This window comes from Fringilla coelebs (assembly GCF_963513975.1).
Source record: "Fringilla coelebs genome assembly, chromosome: 9".
Taxonomy (NCBI): Eukaryota; Metazoa; Chordata; class Aves; order Passeriformes; family Fringillidae; genus Fringilla; species Fringilla coelebs.
This window is the reverse complement of record NC_140067.1, coordinates 6,702,903-6,720,839: the sequence shown is the minus strand read 5'-3', so window position 1 is coordinate 6,720,839 and position 17,937 is coordinate 6,702,903. Positions and strand designations below refer to the sequence as shown.

The 17,937-nt window shown below is 36.3% G+C and overlaps 1 protein-coding gene across 1 annotated transcript in view; it reads right to left on the bottom strand.

The window, feature by feature from the left end:
* Positions 1–17,937, bottom strand: part of AGBL4 (AGBL carboxypeptidase 4) — a gene marked incomplete at both ends in the record, with an annotated part of 878,788 nt that overhangs the window by 845,973 nt on the left and 14,878 nt on the right. Inside the window, one exon of the mRNA XM_084210960.1 lies at positions 15,699–15,821. Within this exon, the coding sequence (XP_084067086.1) occupies positions 15,699–15,821 (123 nt within the window). The remainder of the gene's footprint in view (positions 1–15,698; positions 15,822–17,937) is intronic.

Genomic DNA, 17,937 nt, shown 5'->3' with positions numbered 1-17,937 from the left:
TTCTGATAATTCTTTGATATCCAGAAATTTCAAGCCTACCATGACGCCCACTTAAGCTTGATTTAGGATTCCAATTAAGTGGAGCAAATTTTTTTTATTTGACTGTATCTCCAATTTTTTTTTTTCTCACTGGGTTTGAGTTTGGTAAGAAGATATTTTTCCAAAAGGAAAAAAAAAAATCTAAAAAAAAAAGGGAAATATGTATATTTTCAAAATAGACAAAATTTTCTCATAAATTATTTTATGAACTCAGAAAAAAATCAGTATTTCTAAAGCAATTAGTACTTAAATAACCTTGCAGTGATTGTTTAGCTGTATTATTGTGTCTCATGGGCATGAAGTGACCTTGATCAATTATACAGATCCAATGTTGCTTTTGACTCTTCAAAGGCAGGGACTTACACACACTTTGCAGTAATATTTCTATTCAAAATTAGGCTGAATTTCTAAAGAGGGGTGCCAATTTACCTCTACATAAGAATTTAAAGAAATATCAAAACTTTTCAGTTCAAAACAACAACAAAACACACTACTTTTGTTACACATTTTGTTATACTCCTAATAATATACCCCAACAATATAAGAAGCTGCTGATATGATATGAGCTCTTAAGAACATAATGCACTATGAGATGAAGAGTTAATTAAAATTACTTACTTAAATATATCCATGGTTAATTCCAATTTTCAGTTTGAATCTATATGTATGTGCTTTACAACACATTCACTGATTATGACATACAAAAATCTTTGTCTTATTAAATGCATTGGAAAGTTTTAATACATTATGAAACACTGGACAAGGACTTAGATAGCAAAACAATTACCACCTTTAGAAGCAAGTAATTATTTTTGATTGCTAATTTTGATAATATTCTAGTACTTTAACCTCAATAACCTGTATTCCTTTAGTTTATTTACTTGGAAGTAAAAAATCAGATATTTAATACGTTAGTAAAAAAATTTTTATGTTTCTATCCATAGTGAAAAACTTTCAAATAAAGAAGTTAACAAATATCACTAACTTTAACCAAATAGACCTGCTATTTCAAAAGCCAGCCTTCAAAACCAGGAACTTTTTAAAAGTCTGTCTGTTTATGTTCATATTTTTACCACACTGACAGGAAAACATTATCTCTGTGACTGAGAGATGACTTTCTGCCACGCTGCTGATGTGAAGGCAGTCAGCAACAGAGGGACCTTTGGCTTTAGAACATTCCGGACTCACAGCAAACATGGCAGTCCCACTGCCCCCTCCAAAGATGGAGGCAGTTTATACTTTGGGAATTATAAATAGAATCTAAAAGACTTCCCATTCTGAACAGGTGGGCAGCTTCTTACAATTACTAGGATGGCAGAGGTGTTGTAAATATCAATTTATAAACTCTTTTACTAATAAGTATATAAATAGGGGATATCAGGGCCTAGCAGCTGTATTTTCAGTTAAAAAAAAAAAAACTAAGGCTTTGTTGTCAGCAAAATGATTTTTTTAAGCTTATATAAAACTTCACCTGCAAAAATCAGTTCTATAAATGTTGAGGGATTTGCCCTCAGTGGACAGAACAAGGTATTCCAGGGATATTTGTGTCTTTCTTCCCCTATCTCTCATTATTTTTGAAATTGCTGCTGCATTTTGCTGCTCACCAAGGCCTAGAAGGGGCTGGAATGACCCCAACCTCTCACCCTGAGCAGCTGCATGGCAAGGGTGAGACCCAAGGTGGCCCCAGCAGTGAGTGTCACACCAGGGAGCAGTGACACTGCCCACGGCTCTCACACCCAACTGAGCCTCCACCTTCCTCTGCAAGGCATCTGACACCAAGCCACACCAGGACATTCTTCCAGTATCAGCCAGCAAACAATAATAATAATCATGGAGGAATGACTAGCTAACAATTTTTAGAGGGCAAGATAATTTTATAGAACTAGACAGGTTAATTAAGAATACTACTAATAAACAAGTTTATTTAATTTGGTTAGATTTTCTTGGTGTTGAAATCTTTCTGCAAGATTGGAAATAATTCACAAACATTATCTTTCCAATGTAACATCCACAGTAAAATGACATTGGATTGCATATTAATTAGCCAAAACTGAATTTTGTCCACATTTTCTGCATCATACCCTGTGGAATTTTATGGTGTTAAAATTTAGTAGCCTATATTTGCTCTTACTGAGAAGACATGTAGATAAAGAAGACCAAATCACAATTATCAAATTACAATAATACAACTTTCTGATTTCAGCATTCTTCCTTTCTCAGAAGAACCAACAATTTAACATATGTCTTCCAGTTATTATTATCAGTTAGCAAAGCTTGTTACAGAACTGTCAAAGAACACAATATTGCTTTTCTCCTCATCTAGGTTAAATCAGCCAAAACTGAATAGGTTGCAAAAGATAATGCTTGTTCTCCCTCCTCTTTCTTTACTCAGCTGGTTCATTCTTCATTAGTCTGACTCAGAGAAGATAACCTAACACAATTTTTCCAACAGTATTTAAGTTTCCCCGTGCTGCTGAAATAATATCAGTTATTGTTACATTCTATCTGAAATAGTATCTATTATTCCTAATACCTGTTGAAGCATGGCAGAGTATAAAATAGCATCCCTACAAAAGAAAGTCCATCTTATCCACTGTGATTCAGGATGACACATACTTTGTTCAGTTTTAAAGAGTAATCAAAGGTGTGGGCTTAAATCCAATTAGTGTGCTTCAAAGAAGATAATGTCAAAATGCTTCAAATGGTGATTCTAACATGTAACACTGGAGCTCTGAGCTTCTGGGAGCCTCAGATTTCTGGAACTATAAAATGAAAACAAAAGTACCTTGTAAAGCACACAGAGATCTCCTGCTGTAAAGGACTATAAGCAAAAGTTATTATTAACTAGGCTAACATTCTAAATAGAAAATAAAATCAACATATTCACACCCTAAGAAGTATCTAGATGTCATTGTGACACTGCAGATATATGGGACAGACACTCTTAATTGAACTCCTCATAATTACTGAGAATGTTCTCCTTTTCCTGCCATCTCATCAGTTCTGACTCCTCTGGCACCCACTCTCACTGACCTTTGGCCAATTGAGTGACAGAGCATTTGCCCACTTGTCACACGACTACTTATTCATAGAAAGTTTCACAAGCTTGTGGTCCGACCCAAAACCAACAGAAACTGTAGTTATGCAGAAATTTTTCCTCTGATTTCTGCCCTGGACCAGGCACTGAAGATTTGGCATATGTCAACATAGACCCCTGTCCTAAAGAAAATATTTAGAGTGCACAGCTGAATTTGGAGTTTTGGGCAAAAAACAGTTCATGTCCAAAAGAGCATGCAGACTGAATAAGGAAAATATCAGGACAATAGCTCTGGATCCCAGTTCTTTTGAATGTCAAATATATATAAATATAAATTAAGACGTTTAAGAAGAAAAAAAAAATAGGAAGCATTTTGGAAGGGCAGATTTACAAAAATCTTTCAAGGAGGGATACTGGTAGAGGAAATTGCAAAAATGGGAAACCTTGACTAAAATAAAACGGACAAAATGTTTACTGATGAAAATGAAATGCAAATATGAGGGAAGGAAATAAATTGATCACTAAATCCAAAAGAATAAAGAAGAGCACACAGATGGGAATAATGAAAAACAAAATGAATGCTAATGGCACACCAATAACATGGAATCCTAGAGGTGATAACAGCAAGATTTAATTTGACACAGCAGTTAATGTACAGGCTCAAGGAGTGAGGCTCAACATTCTCTCAACATACAAAAGAAGATACTTTAGCAATAACACTTACACAAATGCAGAGAGTAAAGAGAAATAACAGGCAGGACAGCATAGAGATAATCAAGTAAGAGGATGAGAAGTGTCTGGGATGAGTGAGAATCGCCCTGAAGCTACTGAAACAGAAGGGCCACTGAAATACACACAGTAATAACCAGAAGTCAAGTTCCAACTTGCTACCAGCTTTTATTTCTCAGACAAAAGCATAAATTAGTTATAACATTGCTGCCCCTGTCCTCATCTTTACTTTTAGTAAGGAGCACAGCTACCATCCATCACCCCAGCGAGCTCAGGCACAGAGCTCTGCTATTCTGACAGCAATGCATCTTTAACAGCACAAAACTCCAGACTGAACTCACCCTCTCAGTATTCATCCAATCTAAAGACATTTTGGGCTGTGCTAACACTGCTAAACATTCTCATTTAACTGTACCTACACAAGAGGCCATCAGCCCAGTGCAGGTACATGGGCAGTTTTATGTTGCTTTGAAGGTGTTTCATTATACAACTTAACATAGTATGAAATACATTTGTAAAGCCCATATAATTGGACCCTAATATAATAAAAACTGCAAGTAAGAAGAAAGACCAAAAAGGAACACAGGTGTCAAAAAGAATTCTTAGTCAATCATTCAAAAAACTCACTGTGAACATAATTTCTTAAACTGACCACCAAACTGCTAAAAGGAAAAGGAAAAAACCCTAGATGTATTATTACTTATCTCTCCATATTTTATATTGCATTCATGATAAAGGCTTAAAAGTTTTTCACATCAGAAATGTGACATTCACTTACAATCCTAAAAAAGGCTACTAAAATGAATTATTCATAACATAATACAGTAGCAACAATAAACATTCAAACCAAATTTTTTTTTAAACAGAATAAATTATTCTTCTTATGAAAAAGCTACAGTTTCAGATGAGAAAAGAGAGATGTGATTCCACCAGAAACTGTTAGAACATAATAATAACCCTTAATATATTATGGTAATTTACCTTCACATTATGTTATTGTAGTAGATACTGGAATTCCAGTAGCTGTCTAAAGAACACACAGTGATAATTTATGGTTTGTTCCCAGTTTGTTTTCAGAAATACAAACACTAAATCAAAATTAGCATGCTAAAGGCTGAACCAAAAGGCAATTAGGTTACTAAATAGCATCGATAAACGCAAAATGAAGCTCTGCATGTATCCAAAACAATGTGCTTCCCACCTAATAACTTGTATCCAAATTCCTGTTAGGCTGAGCAAAAAATTCCAAAATATTTTCTCCTGAAACCAGATAGTATCCCTCCAAGAATAAAAAATACTTTTTGTTTATGAAACACCTCTTCTGAAGTATGTTTTCCAGCCAGTATTCTTTCAAAAGTACAGACCACTGTTTATTTCACAGCGTTTTGTCTCTTCTTGCATTAGAGTGGCAGCTCAAACAAGCAAAGATCTTAATTTGGCTTGTTAACTTTGGAACAGCAGGCAGCTGAGAATTTTTAAGTGATTTAAAGAACAACAAGAACAGAATCTATCTGAAGTGTATTCTAATATCAGGGTAAAAAAAGGGAAAGTGTTAATCTTGCGAGTGATCTCAGGGATTTCTGGAGATTGTCTAGTCCTACAAGAGGGGAGCATGAGGAGACTGCCCTGAACTGTACCTGCCCAGGTTTTGAATGCCTCTGTGGATGGAGACTCCACAGCCCCTCTGGGCAGCCTGTGCCAGTGTCTTCAGCCCACTGTGAAAAAAAATCAAACATGACCACACAAAGGGTAGGATTTACAAGGAAAGGTTGAGGGAGCTGGGCCTGTTCAACCCTGGGAAGACATGACTGAGAGGGGCCCTCATCTGTCTGTCAGTGTCTGCAGGGAGGGATCAGAGCAAGGACCAGGCTCTGCTCAGTGATGCCCAGCAATGGCACAAGAGGATCAGGCAGAAACTGATGCACAGGAAATTCCACCTGGACATGAGGAAGAATTTTCCTGTGCAGTGACTGAGCACTGGAAAAGGATGCTCAGACAAGGTGTAGAATCTCCCTCACTGGAAATATTCCCGAACTGTGTGCACACAACTCTGCCATGTGCTTGAGCAGGAAGGTGGGACAAGGTGACCCTCTGTGGTCCCTTGCAAGCATCCTGGGATTCTGTGAAAGGTATTCCTGTATCTGGGGCTGGGAAGGAAGTACAAGGAGCACAGTTCTCCCAGCAGGTGCTGCCTGAACCCTGTCCTGAGCCAAGAGCAGCACTACATGTTGTGGTCACACAGTGACAGAGAAGCAGCAGCTCAGCACTGCTGTGCCCATGGCAGGGGCTCACATGAACATTTCAAATGGTTCTTCTCTGCTTTAGTCCCCTTCCTTCTGTTCCCCTATTCTTTATGGCATCCCTGTTTGATCAAATCTAGTAGACATAGTACAAGATATGAAATTTCCTACATTTCAGTCTGAATTTGGCTCACATAGATCTGATGCAAAGCACTCTCAACGTTTCTCAGCCATTTTGCACTCATTTCACACAGCTGAAATTCACTACAAAAGGCACTAGGCAGACAAGAACCAGGGCTTTTGTGTTCTTGTCTTCTGCAAAACAGGGATAATATTACAGATTACTGAAATAACTGAACAAAATACCACTATTTAGTCAAGCGGAATATTTCAATGTTCTCCCGAGAAGAAAATAAAGCCTTTCCAATACCTCTTAGCTCCCAAATATTTACTGTTCTGATGCTACTTTCTCTTTTATTCTGAGTACAGCCACTCCTGTTGATAGTCTATATAGCACCATCTGCATAAGCAGAGTAAAGAACACTTCAATTTCTTCTAGTTCTGAAGGGCTCTGATTTCAAAAGACAGAGGTTAAGCATATAAACAGGACAGTGAAGGCAGAGTACTACTTTCAGGAAATAGCAAGGAGCAACATTCCTGGCAAAATAAACCACTCCAGAATTTTTCCACTGGCACTGCTCTACATTGTATTTTCCCTGGGTTTGAGAACCCAGCAAGATGAAATTTGGGAAGGGTGGTTGGCAGCTCTTTTCAAGGCTCAAAATCAGATAAAAACCTAAGGTGCAGTTAAGGTCTGCACTGCACCCATCAGAAGAGATTGACCTGGACCTACCAATCACTCAAAACTAACATGATTCTCTATTTTAAGAAGCAATTATTCAAAGCAATTATTTCCTTAGTCAGTAACTGAGGCCGAGGTCACCTGTTATTCTATAGAGTAACCACAGATTAATTCAAATCCAGGGATCATATATGAGAAGAATTTTGCATCTCCTCATTAGTGACTTCCAACGGTGCTAAAAAGTCTTCAGGTACAGCACAAACTCATCTAGACATTTTTCCTTCATACTTTTAACTGTCCCAGGCTTCTGTTGTGTCACTATATATACATACCTCTATACATTCCTGATTCCTGATGTCACATTCATGTTCATATTAACATGTGCAGTTTGAAATAAACACAGCTGCATTTATGTCAATGATTTTATATTCAAATATATCTGATTATGCTGAAATAAACACAGCTGCATTTATTTCAGTGATTGTACATTCAGATAAGGATATTTGTTCAGTGTAATGTAATGTTCCTTCACACTGGCAGGGACATTGCTATTCTTTCTTGTATTTCCCTCTATCATTTTTCCAGATGGAAAATTTTGAACAGAGCCAGAAAAATGGAAACTGGAAAATTTATCTCAGAACCTGATATGTAGGAAAATACTTCTGCTTATTCTCAAAAATTACTTAGCCATCTTTATATAAAGCATCTTTGTTGTTGACAGTCTTTTTTAATTCCTCCTCTGTCACAGAAGAAGCTTACCAAAATCCCATGAAAACTTTTAAATCTGATGGAAATCTAGTATCAGGAATGTGCAAAAATCTTAAGAATAGATCTGCATCAGGTCTGTTTCTGGACAACACCACCTTCAGCCACTGTCCTCCTTAGAAAATAGTTTGAATAGAAACAAGAACTGTGAGATTTCCCTTCCTATTATTTGATCAAAATATAGTTTTGCATGATGTTAATTTTAGCTTGTAACTATAACCTCAAATCTGTTTTTAGAAAATAACACAACATTATTAAATGTACTAACAGTGATTAACCATTCAATCAGATGTCTCTATCAGGTGAGATCAAGGTCCAGCTCAGTAACTGCCAGAAATGGATCCCTATAGAGGAGTATAAGAAAAACAACAGTCATTGGAAGACACCTCCCAGTATGATTCCCTAATTTACAAGGCACAGTTTATGAACCTTCTGGGCCAGAAATGGTGTCAGTGTTTAGTAGCTCTCAACTGATCTTTCTTTCATGGGCTTGTCAGTTCATTTTTTTATTGAAAGCATGACACACGTCAAGTTTTAGCACCTACAATGTTCTGCAGGAAGAACTTCCACAGCTTAATTAAACAACGTGTAAGGAATCATTCTCCTTTGTTTGCTTTCAACATATTAACTGCTAGTTTCATTTGATGGCCCTTAGTTTTTTGTACAAAGAGAACAGACAGGGAAACACTGATATTTTAACTAGAAATCATGATTTTACAGACCTTTTATATATTACTCCTCAGTTGCCTTTTTTCCAGACTAGGGATCCATACTGTATTTAGTTGTTTCTTATACTGAGACTGTGGTAAATCTGCTGTGAGCTTACAATATCTGATCACAGACATTTCTGCTTTTGTTTCCAGTTGCTTATTCTGGTCCCTTTCAGGTCAAAGAGCAAATCAACACATGTGCTTTAATACCAGCTGAGGAGATGCAAACATGTGGGAAGAGGGAGGAAAGGATTGGTCCCGAAAAAGGTAGTGTGAGAGTCAGATGGTAAAGTGTAAAAATCATAATTGTCACAACAACTGCCTAACAACTCATTAACATCCTAATTCTTTACTCTCTCGTTGTTACAGTAATGCTTCCTGCATTTTCATTAGTTCCATAGGTCATTAATATCTATATTCCACAAGTTATGCTATCTGACTAATGCCATATGTGTTGGCTGGTATCACATTGACATCAAGCACTCCCCATTTGTAAAAATGCCTTCCATACTATATCTGTTTAGATATTTAAAAGGTTAATATTTAGTTCCATTTGCAATGCTGACCTAGCAAGAAAGAAATTAATTTGGCATTACAGCAGTAACATCAATTTCCCATGTAACTTTAGTAATGCATTTACTGGAAAGAGATTAATATCAATTCCATAAATCATTCACGTGCTTTTTCCGGAGTTTAAGACATCTGAGTAATGTCATATATGTTAACTGATAGCACTCTGTGCATGCTACATCCATTAATCTATGCCTAGTGTCATCATTAAAACACACAAAAAAAATTAAAATCAATCTTATGCTCTTACTTTTTTCTGACTTTTAACTTGCAGTAGTCCAAAGGTATTGATACTCTGATGAGTAACACTGCTCTGAACTGGGAACAGACATGTTCAGAAATTGGAAACATTTGCTAAATTATCCCTACTGGCAGCAATAACAACTTCATGCCTTCCTTTGAAATGTGGCATAAATTACTGTCAAAAAATAAGGAAATAACTAAAATGTTTCATTAATCAGACACACCTTCAAGCACCAAAAGCAGGCTGAAAACAGACATCATTACTGAAATAACACAGAGACTTTCACTCTTTTGTTTCTACTTTACAGATGAGCATCCTTGTAGAAGTGAATGACAAAACAGTTCCACCTGACTTAGTGATTCTAGATATACATGAGAGATTATAATACAGGAAATTTGGAATATCGACTAGTTTTTGCTCCAAAACACAGTTCAGCCTACTACTAAAAGTGTTTGCACTGGAAGAAAGTATCCTTACACAGCTTTTGCACTTTCTATTTCTACTGATGTGCCATTATGACACTTGCCTGTGTTGTTTTATTCCTCTTCTATCATCACAGTGCTACTGAAATCAGGGGGAAGAAGGTATTTCTGTTCACTTGAACATACACACACAGAAGGTCAGACTGTTTAATAATTTTGCAAGAACATTACAATTCTATGTTAGATGGCAAAAATACAACTACTTCCTAGGTTGGATTTCAGTTTTTCTTTGAGCATGGTACTTAACAGCATCATCATCTGTATTGTCTCAGTTTTCATTTTTAAATTTTTACAAACAAAAATGTCCATTTCAGAAAATGATTTGCAAATCAAATTTTTCAATATTTTCCTAATCACAACTAAGATTAATCGCCCCTAATTTTAGCTGTCTAAAGTTACATGTCAAGTCTTAACAACTGGGACAGAAGCAGCCCCAAAGGGCAATCCATCCTATATTATCTGTGCTTTTGTTCAGAAGATATCTTTCATGGTAAAGCTCAATGGCCTATTTCACGCCTCTAAGTGGTTACAATGAGATCAGCGGAATTACAATCACTTATTGCAATTTTGAGTGTTGTGCAAAGTGTTTTATAAGTACATTATCCTATTTTTGAAATATAGAAGGATATTTAAAACCTTAACAAAAATGATACGAGGGTACTTCTCAGTCATATGAGATCTCTTAATACATTGTAAGTTTTAACTTTTTCCAACTGATTAATATAATTTGCAATCCGTCAGCACAGAATTTTTTATCAAGTTTCTAATGCAAAATATTTTACAAACCTGATGTAGGAAAAGACAAACTAATGTTTGTGAATCCTTTTCATTGCAAGGTGGTGGTACAGCAGTTAACATAATTTGAGGCTTACAGTAATTGAGATTGAATCTAAAATTTTACAAAACTTTAATTACAATCTTTTGAACATAAACCACAATACAGAAATTACCCAATCATAACATTTTTTCATAAAAAAATAAGAATTCATCCAAAGGATAGAAGATTTAATGACTCTTGGCGGAGATCCACTTTTTGGTTGAAATGAGAATAAAAGCAGACAGCAGCTTCATTTCTAATTTCAAGAAACACAGTATTTTTTAACAGTTAAACAGCATTATATTTGATTAACAAGCCAAAATATATATTTTCAAAGCCTTATTAAAAGCCCCTGTATTTAACAGTGTGAATGCTGAGATTTACAAACCTCTGTGAGCCAACACTGCTCCTTCAATTCTCAAAAGTAATTATAAAACAAGCAATTTGAGCCACAAGCAGCAGAAACTGTCAAGCTTGGGGTTTTTACCCATGCTCACAACACATCACAGTCTGCAGCCTGACTCCAGCTCCCTCCCATACTCCCTGTGCCATCCCAGGCCAGGCAGGACTGGGGGGCACCCCCAGTATGCCAGAGCCACCAACCAACCCATCCCTGGGTACTGCAGCCCAGGGATACCAGGAAAAAGGAACATTTGAACCTCCTCAGCATTTTTCTGCAGCAAAGCCACGCCTGGCATTGTCAGCCCAAGTTTTTTATCTGCCAGTTCTCTCCATGGGGAGCCCAGGGAGGCAGAAGCTGGAGAACAACCAGAGCCCACCTCAGATTCACTCTGTGATGGAGCCAGGAAGGCAACTGGTGGCTACACCCTGCAAACAGCCTTGGCACAATGAGAAAAAGGCTGAGTAATTCGGTTTATGTCTTCTTTGTTCACTTTGAAAAATACATAGAAAAAGCTTCTCATGCATTATGTTAAATTCACTAAAAATTTGTGACCTCATGCAGAAGCAAAGCTATTGCAGATATGTGAGCTCCCAGAAAAACACCTGGCTTCCAGCTCTGGAGGTATCATCTCCAAAAACATCTCTCACAGTTAAAATGACTGAGCAGATAAAACAGCTCTTAGCCACAATACAGAATAGGCTGCTGACTTAATGGATGCCATCAGAAATCACAAGCACTAAGGCAGCACAAGACAGTAGGGGCAGCTGGCTAAACTAGACTTTGAAGTCCTTTAGATAAAATGTCTGAAATACGAACTCACCTTGAGTATGAAATGCCAGATTCCCCGAGGAACATGTTCATATCAAAATCTGGACCTTCCTCAATCAGGAAGGACTTCTTTGCATGGCAGAAATGAATACACATTTGCACAATATAGTGCCCTTTTACCCAGGGCACTATATTGTGCAAAATTCCCATTTTGACAGAACAGTAGGTGTGATGAGAGGTACATTTGTACAGTTGTGCATTGCTGCTAAACTGAAACTGTGTTAATAATTTAATGAATTAATGAATATTAAGAAACAGAATTACAACTGACCAAATGTATATATTTCAGATGTATACATTTAAATTTGTACTGTGCATAGGTAGCTGTGCTTCCATTTTCCCTGAAACTAACTCACAGTTCTTGTGAAAACTGAAATCATCCAAAAAGTATGGTGTGGTATGCAAGAAATCTGAATTTTTATCAGTTTCTTTCATGCTAATGATAAATCAATGTAAAAAGTTTCTTTTGGCTGTATATATTCTTAAATATTAATAAAGATAAAAAGGAAGTCTCCAGGCAGAACACTAGCTTGAAATATGGGAAACACAAATTCCTCACATACTTGCAAGTTGATAATTCTCCATCTTCTTTACTCCTCTGTCAGTTATTAATATGATAAAGGGCTGAGGCACCTTTCTCCGTTTTCAGTAATTGCATTTATTTCACAGCAATGATTTTTTTCCCTAGTAATAGATTCATTAAGGGTAAGTAAAGTGCAAGGCCCAAGCTGGTTTAGCTCCTTCAGAAAAGGACCTGGACAGTATAAGGGTTCACAAGTTTTATAGAAGTCAACAGTACAATGCTATTGTGAAAAAGATTGGACTGTCACATTGCAGAAGTAAATAGATTGCAAGGCATGTCATGTAATAAACTCTACATAGGATTGGCACCAGCTTATCTGAGTATCATGCTCACCTTGGACCACTGCCAATCAAGAAAGGCAGAAAACAGCTGGAGATAGGCCAGAGGAAATAAAAACAGCTGGAGATAGGCCAGAGGAAATAAAGAATGAGAGAAAATTTGGAAAATGTGAGCACTAAGGAACCATTGAAAAAAATAGCAGTTATTTAACCTGAGGAGGGAAAGGCCAAAGAAAGATATGATAGCAGCTTTCCATTAAGTCAAAGAAAAAAGGAATAATCTGCTTTCTGTGCCAACAGGACTGGACAAGAATTAATGCCTTTTTGGTAAGAACATTTCTACATAGAAAGAAAATGCTTCTTATATTGAGCAAATTGCAGTGTTAGAATGGATTGCTGCTTTCTCATTGAAACTCACTGAAAGTTTCTGAAAAAGATAAACATCTGTCAGGAATGGCAAAAATAGTTTATTTTGCCTCTCAACAACAGAATGGACTAAAAAAAAATCCCAGTGCCCAATTGTAATTTTTATGATTTTTTGAAAGCACAGCACTTCAAAACAGCAAGCTGGACATTAGTTTTCAGACTACATAAAAACACACCTCTGTCTCAAACAAATTCATACTTTTCAATGCTATTTAATACAATAATGATAGCCATTACAAAAATGAAACCACATTAAATAGCATTTCTTCTGCATGTTTTAGTATTTTTCCTGATTTCTACAAGTTTAATACCCCTTCTCTATTCTGAAATCTGTTTACTTCCATTTCTACGATATAAAACAGTCATTGAAAAATAGGTATTTTCTTTTTATCAGCCAGACCTTTCAAGAAAACAGAGAATGCAACCAAAAAAAAGAAAAACCACTTATGGAATTACATTTAACACAACTTCTATTTTAGAATCATAGAATGGCTTGGGTTGGAAGGGATCATAAACATAATTTTGTTTCAACCCCCCTGCCTAGGGCAGAGCCACCTTCCACTGGACCAGGGTGCCCAGAGCCCCATCCAACCTGGCCTTGAACTCTTCCAGGGATGGGGCAACCACAGCTTCTCTGGGCAAACTGCGCCTCCCCAGCCTCATTGCAGACAATTTCTTCCCCATAGCCAACCTAAACCTACCCTCTCTCAGTTTAAACCCCTTTCTCCCTGCCCTGCCCCCACAGGCCTTGGGAAAAAGCCTTTCTCCACCTTTTTTATAGGCTCCTTTTACATACTGAGAAGCCACAAAAGTCTCCTCAGAGCCTTCTCTTCTCCAGGCCAGGCAAGCCCAGTATTCCCAGCCTGTGTCCATAGGAAAGGTGCCCCAGCCCTTGGAGCATCTCTGGGCCCCTCCAGCAGGTTCCTGTATTTCTTGTTGTGGGGACCCCAGAGGTGGGGGCAGTACTGCAGCTGGGGTCAGTTTTATCATCTGTTCTTTGAAAAAGGCAATTACAATAGGATATTATATTTAAGATGGTACTCAAAGAGCAACAAGACAATCTTATAAATCTTGTATCCTACTGTTTGGAAAATAGGGTGGGATAGATTTCATTATTAACAACAATTTCATAAGTTATCCAAGATCAGTTAATTTGCTTTGACCAGTAAAGGTACTCTAAGCAATTACTTGGCTGACATAGAACAAAAGATGAAGTGAATTTACATATGAAGTGTACACAATATTACTCTCACTCTTGCTAATTAACATTGTCATCATGAGAAAGTAAATGAAGGTATTAATTTCATTCATACTTGTGTTTTGGAAGTGTCTGAATATGCAAAGCAACATCACAGCCTCATCATGCTACAATGTAAATAAATACAGTATTTCAAATAGCGCCTGCTTCTATCATATTCTGTTATTGCCAAAGTATGTAAAGTATGAACATTACCTTTGAACGGAATAAACATTTTAATTTAAAAATATAATAAATTCCATTGTTCAAAAACTCAAATTAAACCATCCTGCAATGACTCACAATACTTCACAAATAATTTGATGACTGCTACTGATCTTTTTCATTGCAGAGAAGTTTAGCACAAGTAAATTTCCCAGCTTGGCCATGATTCATTTCTTAAGCTGTTTTCTGATACAAAATGCAAAAATCCCACATAACTATCATAAAATAGCACTCAAAGTATGTTTAAAAATACAGAACTTTTGTCTGAACTTTCAAAAAACACCTTAAAAAAATACTCTTTATTATTCACTGCATCATTTGCACTTTTTACATAATGTAATCACAGGATTTAAATAACTCAGTTTAATATTTATCCAAGAACTGGCAGCCAGTATTCTACCCTAAGGGATGTAAGTCTTTATAAAAAGCTCATTTTACAAGACACTGGAGTAGTTTTGGCATTACCATCACCTCTCACATAAACCATGCTGAAAACTATAGTTTATCCTGCCAAATGCCTTTTCTACATATGGTGTTTAACAGTGCTCTGCAGGTCTGAAAGCCAGTAATAATAGATTTAAGCTAAAAATCTGGTAGCACACATGTATGTAACACAAAAATTTAAACAATGCTACATTTTCATGGATATATTTACCTACATGGCCCACATGCATATAAACAATTAAAATTACTCTTTAAATTAATGTGCTAACTATAACTCCTATAAAAACACTTTCTCTTTCAGTTTCCAGTAGCTTCCTAAAGTTTAATTCTCCTATTGACATCAGAGGCAGAACTTCCATTAACCTCAGCAATATAGGATCAGGCCATAGGAAACCCAAAGTAATATATTTAAAGACAGCACCTACAGATTTTCAAAATTCTCTAATTATGCAAGGATGGCCTTGGCACTTTCCTGGGTTAACTGCCCCAGTAAACTTCTAAATTAAATTTTAAAATAGCATATTTTAAATACTACATCATAAATACATAAATACTACCACATAAATAATGACAGAATAAAATCCTGTTATGTGCCCACATGGGGTTAAAGATGGACCTGATTAAATTTTTATTGTAGGCAACAGCAAATCTCACAACCTTTTTGACATTTGAAGTCTGAATCGAAGTCAAACTGTGACTGAAGGGAATCAGCTGAATTTGTTAAGTAGTATTTAAAGTAAGTCTTCTTTATAATTAAGACACTTCATAAAAAGATCAGTGATGGAGTTTAAAATGTTAATATATTGACAACTGGGTAACATAATGCTGAAAATACTCACCACTTTCAAAACAGGCATCAAATATAAGATGTCCTTTTTTGGGCTGTCCACAGTAACCAGCTGGGAGAACAATGTACTTGCTCACATTCCCTGCTATGATATCATCACTTCCCATGGCACTGCCTGTTGCAGTAAAAGTGAAAAAAAAACCCATGAGCATAAAACAAAATATATTTAATATATAAAAACCAGTAGAAGGCTACTTCCCCACACATTTCTACATAAAATAAAATTTTCACCATTTAACATCTGCACCAGTAAATTAATTCTTTCTTTTCAAAGTGTGTATAAGAATTTTGATATAATAATGGCATAATCTGTTAAAACCTCTCTAAGGAACAAATCACCCAGCCTGGTTTCTTGCCTGTTTATGACCTGTGGCTGAGCCCTCTCATATGCATTAGCCTGATATTCAGCTGGATCTACTTCTTTCAACAGGAATTCTCTAGCTCTGGATCCTGCCAGATTCCCTGGAATTGAACTCCTCATCAGGTTCTTTATCACAACCCTCAGAAGCATCTTCCTCTCTACCATCATTAATGGGATCTTCTTCCTCTCCCCTGCTGCCTATTTTCATGCATCTTAAATGAACTTAGAACCTTTGAGACTGTTCTGTCTCACTCATATTTGAAATTTTAGAATTAATAGAAGGAAGAGACATACACCCATAGAGCCTTGTGACTTCCTGAGCCCTCCTTGTTAGGAAAAAAAACTCAGAAAAAGAACTTGAATAGTGTTTTTTTAATGCAGCATTATTTCATGGTAAAATATATAATAACATAAAGTTTCCACACAATGGCATGATTTTTGGTCAAAATACATCAGTACTGAATACACTGAAAGCTTTAACCTTACAGTAAAATTATAATAACAAATTGCAGTCTGCAAAATATTTGTTTCCAAATAGGGATTGAAGAACACTAATTTTTTTTTTCATTTGAGATACGTGCAATAAAGCAAGCAAATAATTGTATATTATATCATACATATATAATATAGTGTAAGAAACACTCAGCACTTTCTTCACTACTTACAGCTTGGACAAGAAATATTTAACAATAGAAAAACTATCTTCTGTATTATAGAAAATGAAGAAATGGTATGGCTTCAAGTGCAGAAGGCATGTGATGGGATAATGGGATGATAATATCTTATTTCACTCTGATAAATAGGGCTACTAAGGCTTCTAGAAATAGACTTTTGGTCTGTACTGATTTTTTTGACATTTAAATGGGTTATGGGGGATGATAAATGTGACATAAAGCTCAATTTGTTTTATTATTATATTGAAAACTATTTCACACAAATGTTACAAGCAATTCATATTGTCCCTGAATGAGGAAAACAGCTTATTAATTAAAAGTGACCTTTCCATACATAAAAGTATTCCACCTCTTGAGGCAAAACACCTTAGCTGAGGTAACAAATTATATCAATGTATAAGTGACACCACAGCTAAAGGGTCTGTCAGGCTTTCTATCATATACCCATATTTTCACCACTACATAAATCCCACATTAAAAAGTATGCAAATCCAGGTCAATATTTGGCATATGAATCCCCTGTCTTCCCCAGGAAGAAATTTGAAACTTACTCGCTTTGGGAAGTACTACAACAGAACAAACAGAATTTAGACCTTTTTTTACTTTATCTTAATCTAAAATTGTAGATATTTAATAATGAATAATAGTATTTTTTAGCAAAACTATTATTTTTAACCTCTGGGTTATTTGTTTTAGACTGAATAATTACCCACAGACAGCAATCTGTGGCATTTAAATTGTTTTCTTTAAGTGCATAATTGATACTTAGGATATTTTAGCTGGATGTTTTTTACCAGCATGCTGATACAATTTGCTGAAAGCCTGGGAACACCAGAGGCAAACTGAGGCCTGGCTGGGGCATCTGTGAATCTGCATGGCTGTGATCCTGTCCCTTGATAAAATTCACCCCTCTGCATTGAGCAAGCTGCAGTGCAGAGCAGCAGCCAGAGGAAAACCCTTCCTCGGTTTCACCTGAGTTGGATCAATAGATACCTCTTGCAGTTAAGATTAGTCATGTTGGTCATTTGCAATCAAACATTGTGGAATTAAGGATACAAAGGAAAATTAGTGGAAAACCTGCAAATCACCATGAGTGCCTGAGCTGCCAAGGACCAAAGTGAAAGAATGGGAGGCAGGGAATCAACTGAGTAGAGTTGTTTGAAGACTGGACTCCTCTTGGTAAATGTTCCTTTTGA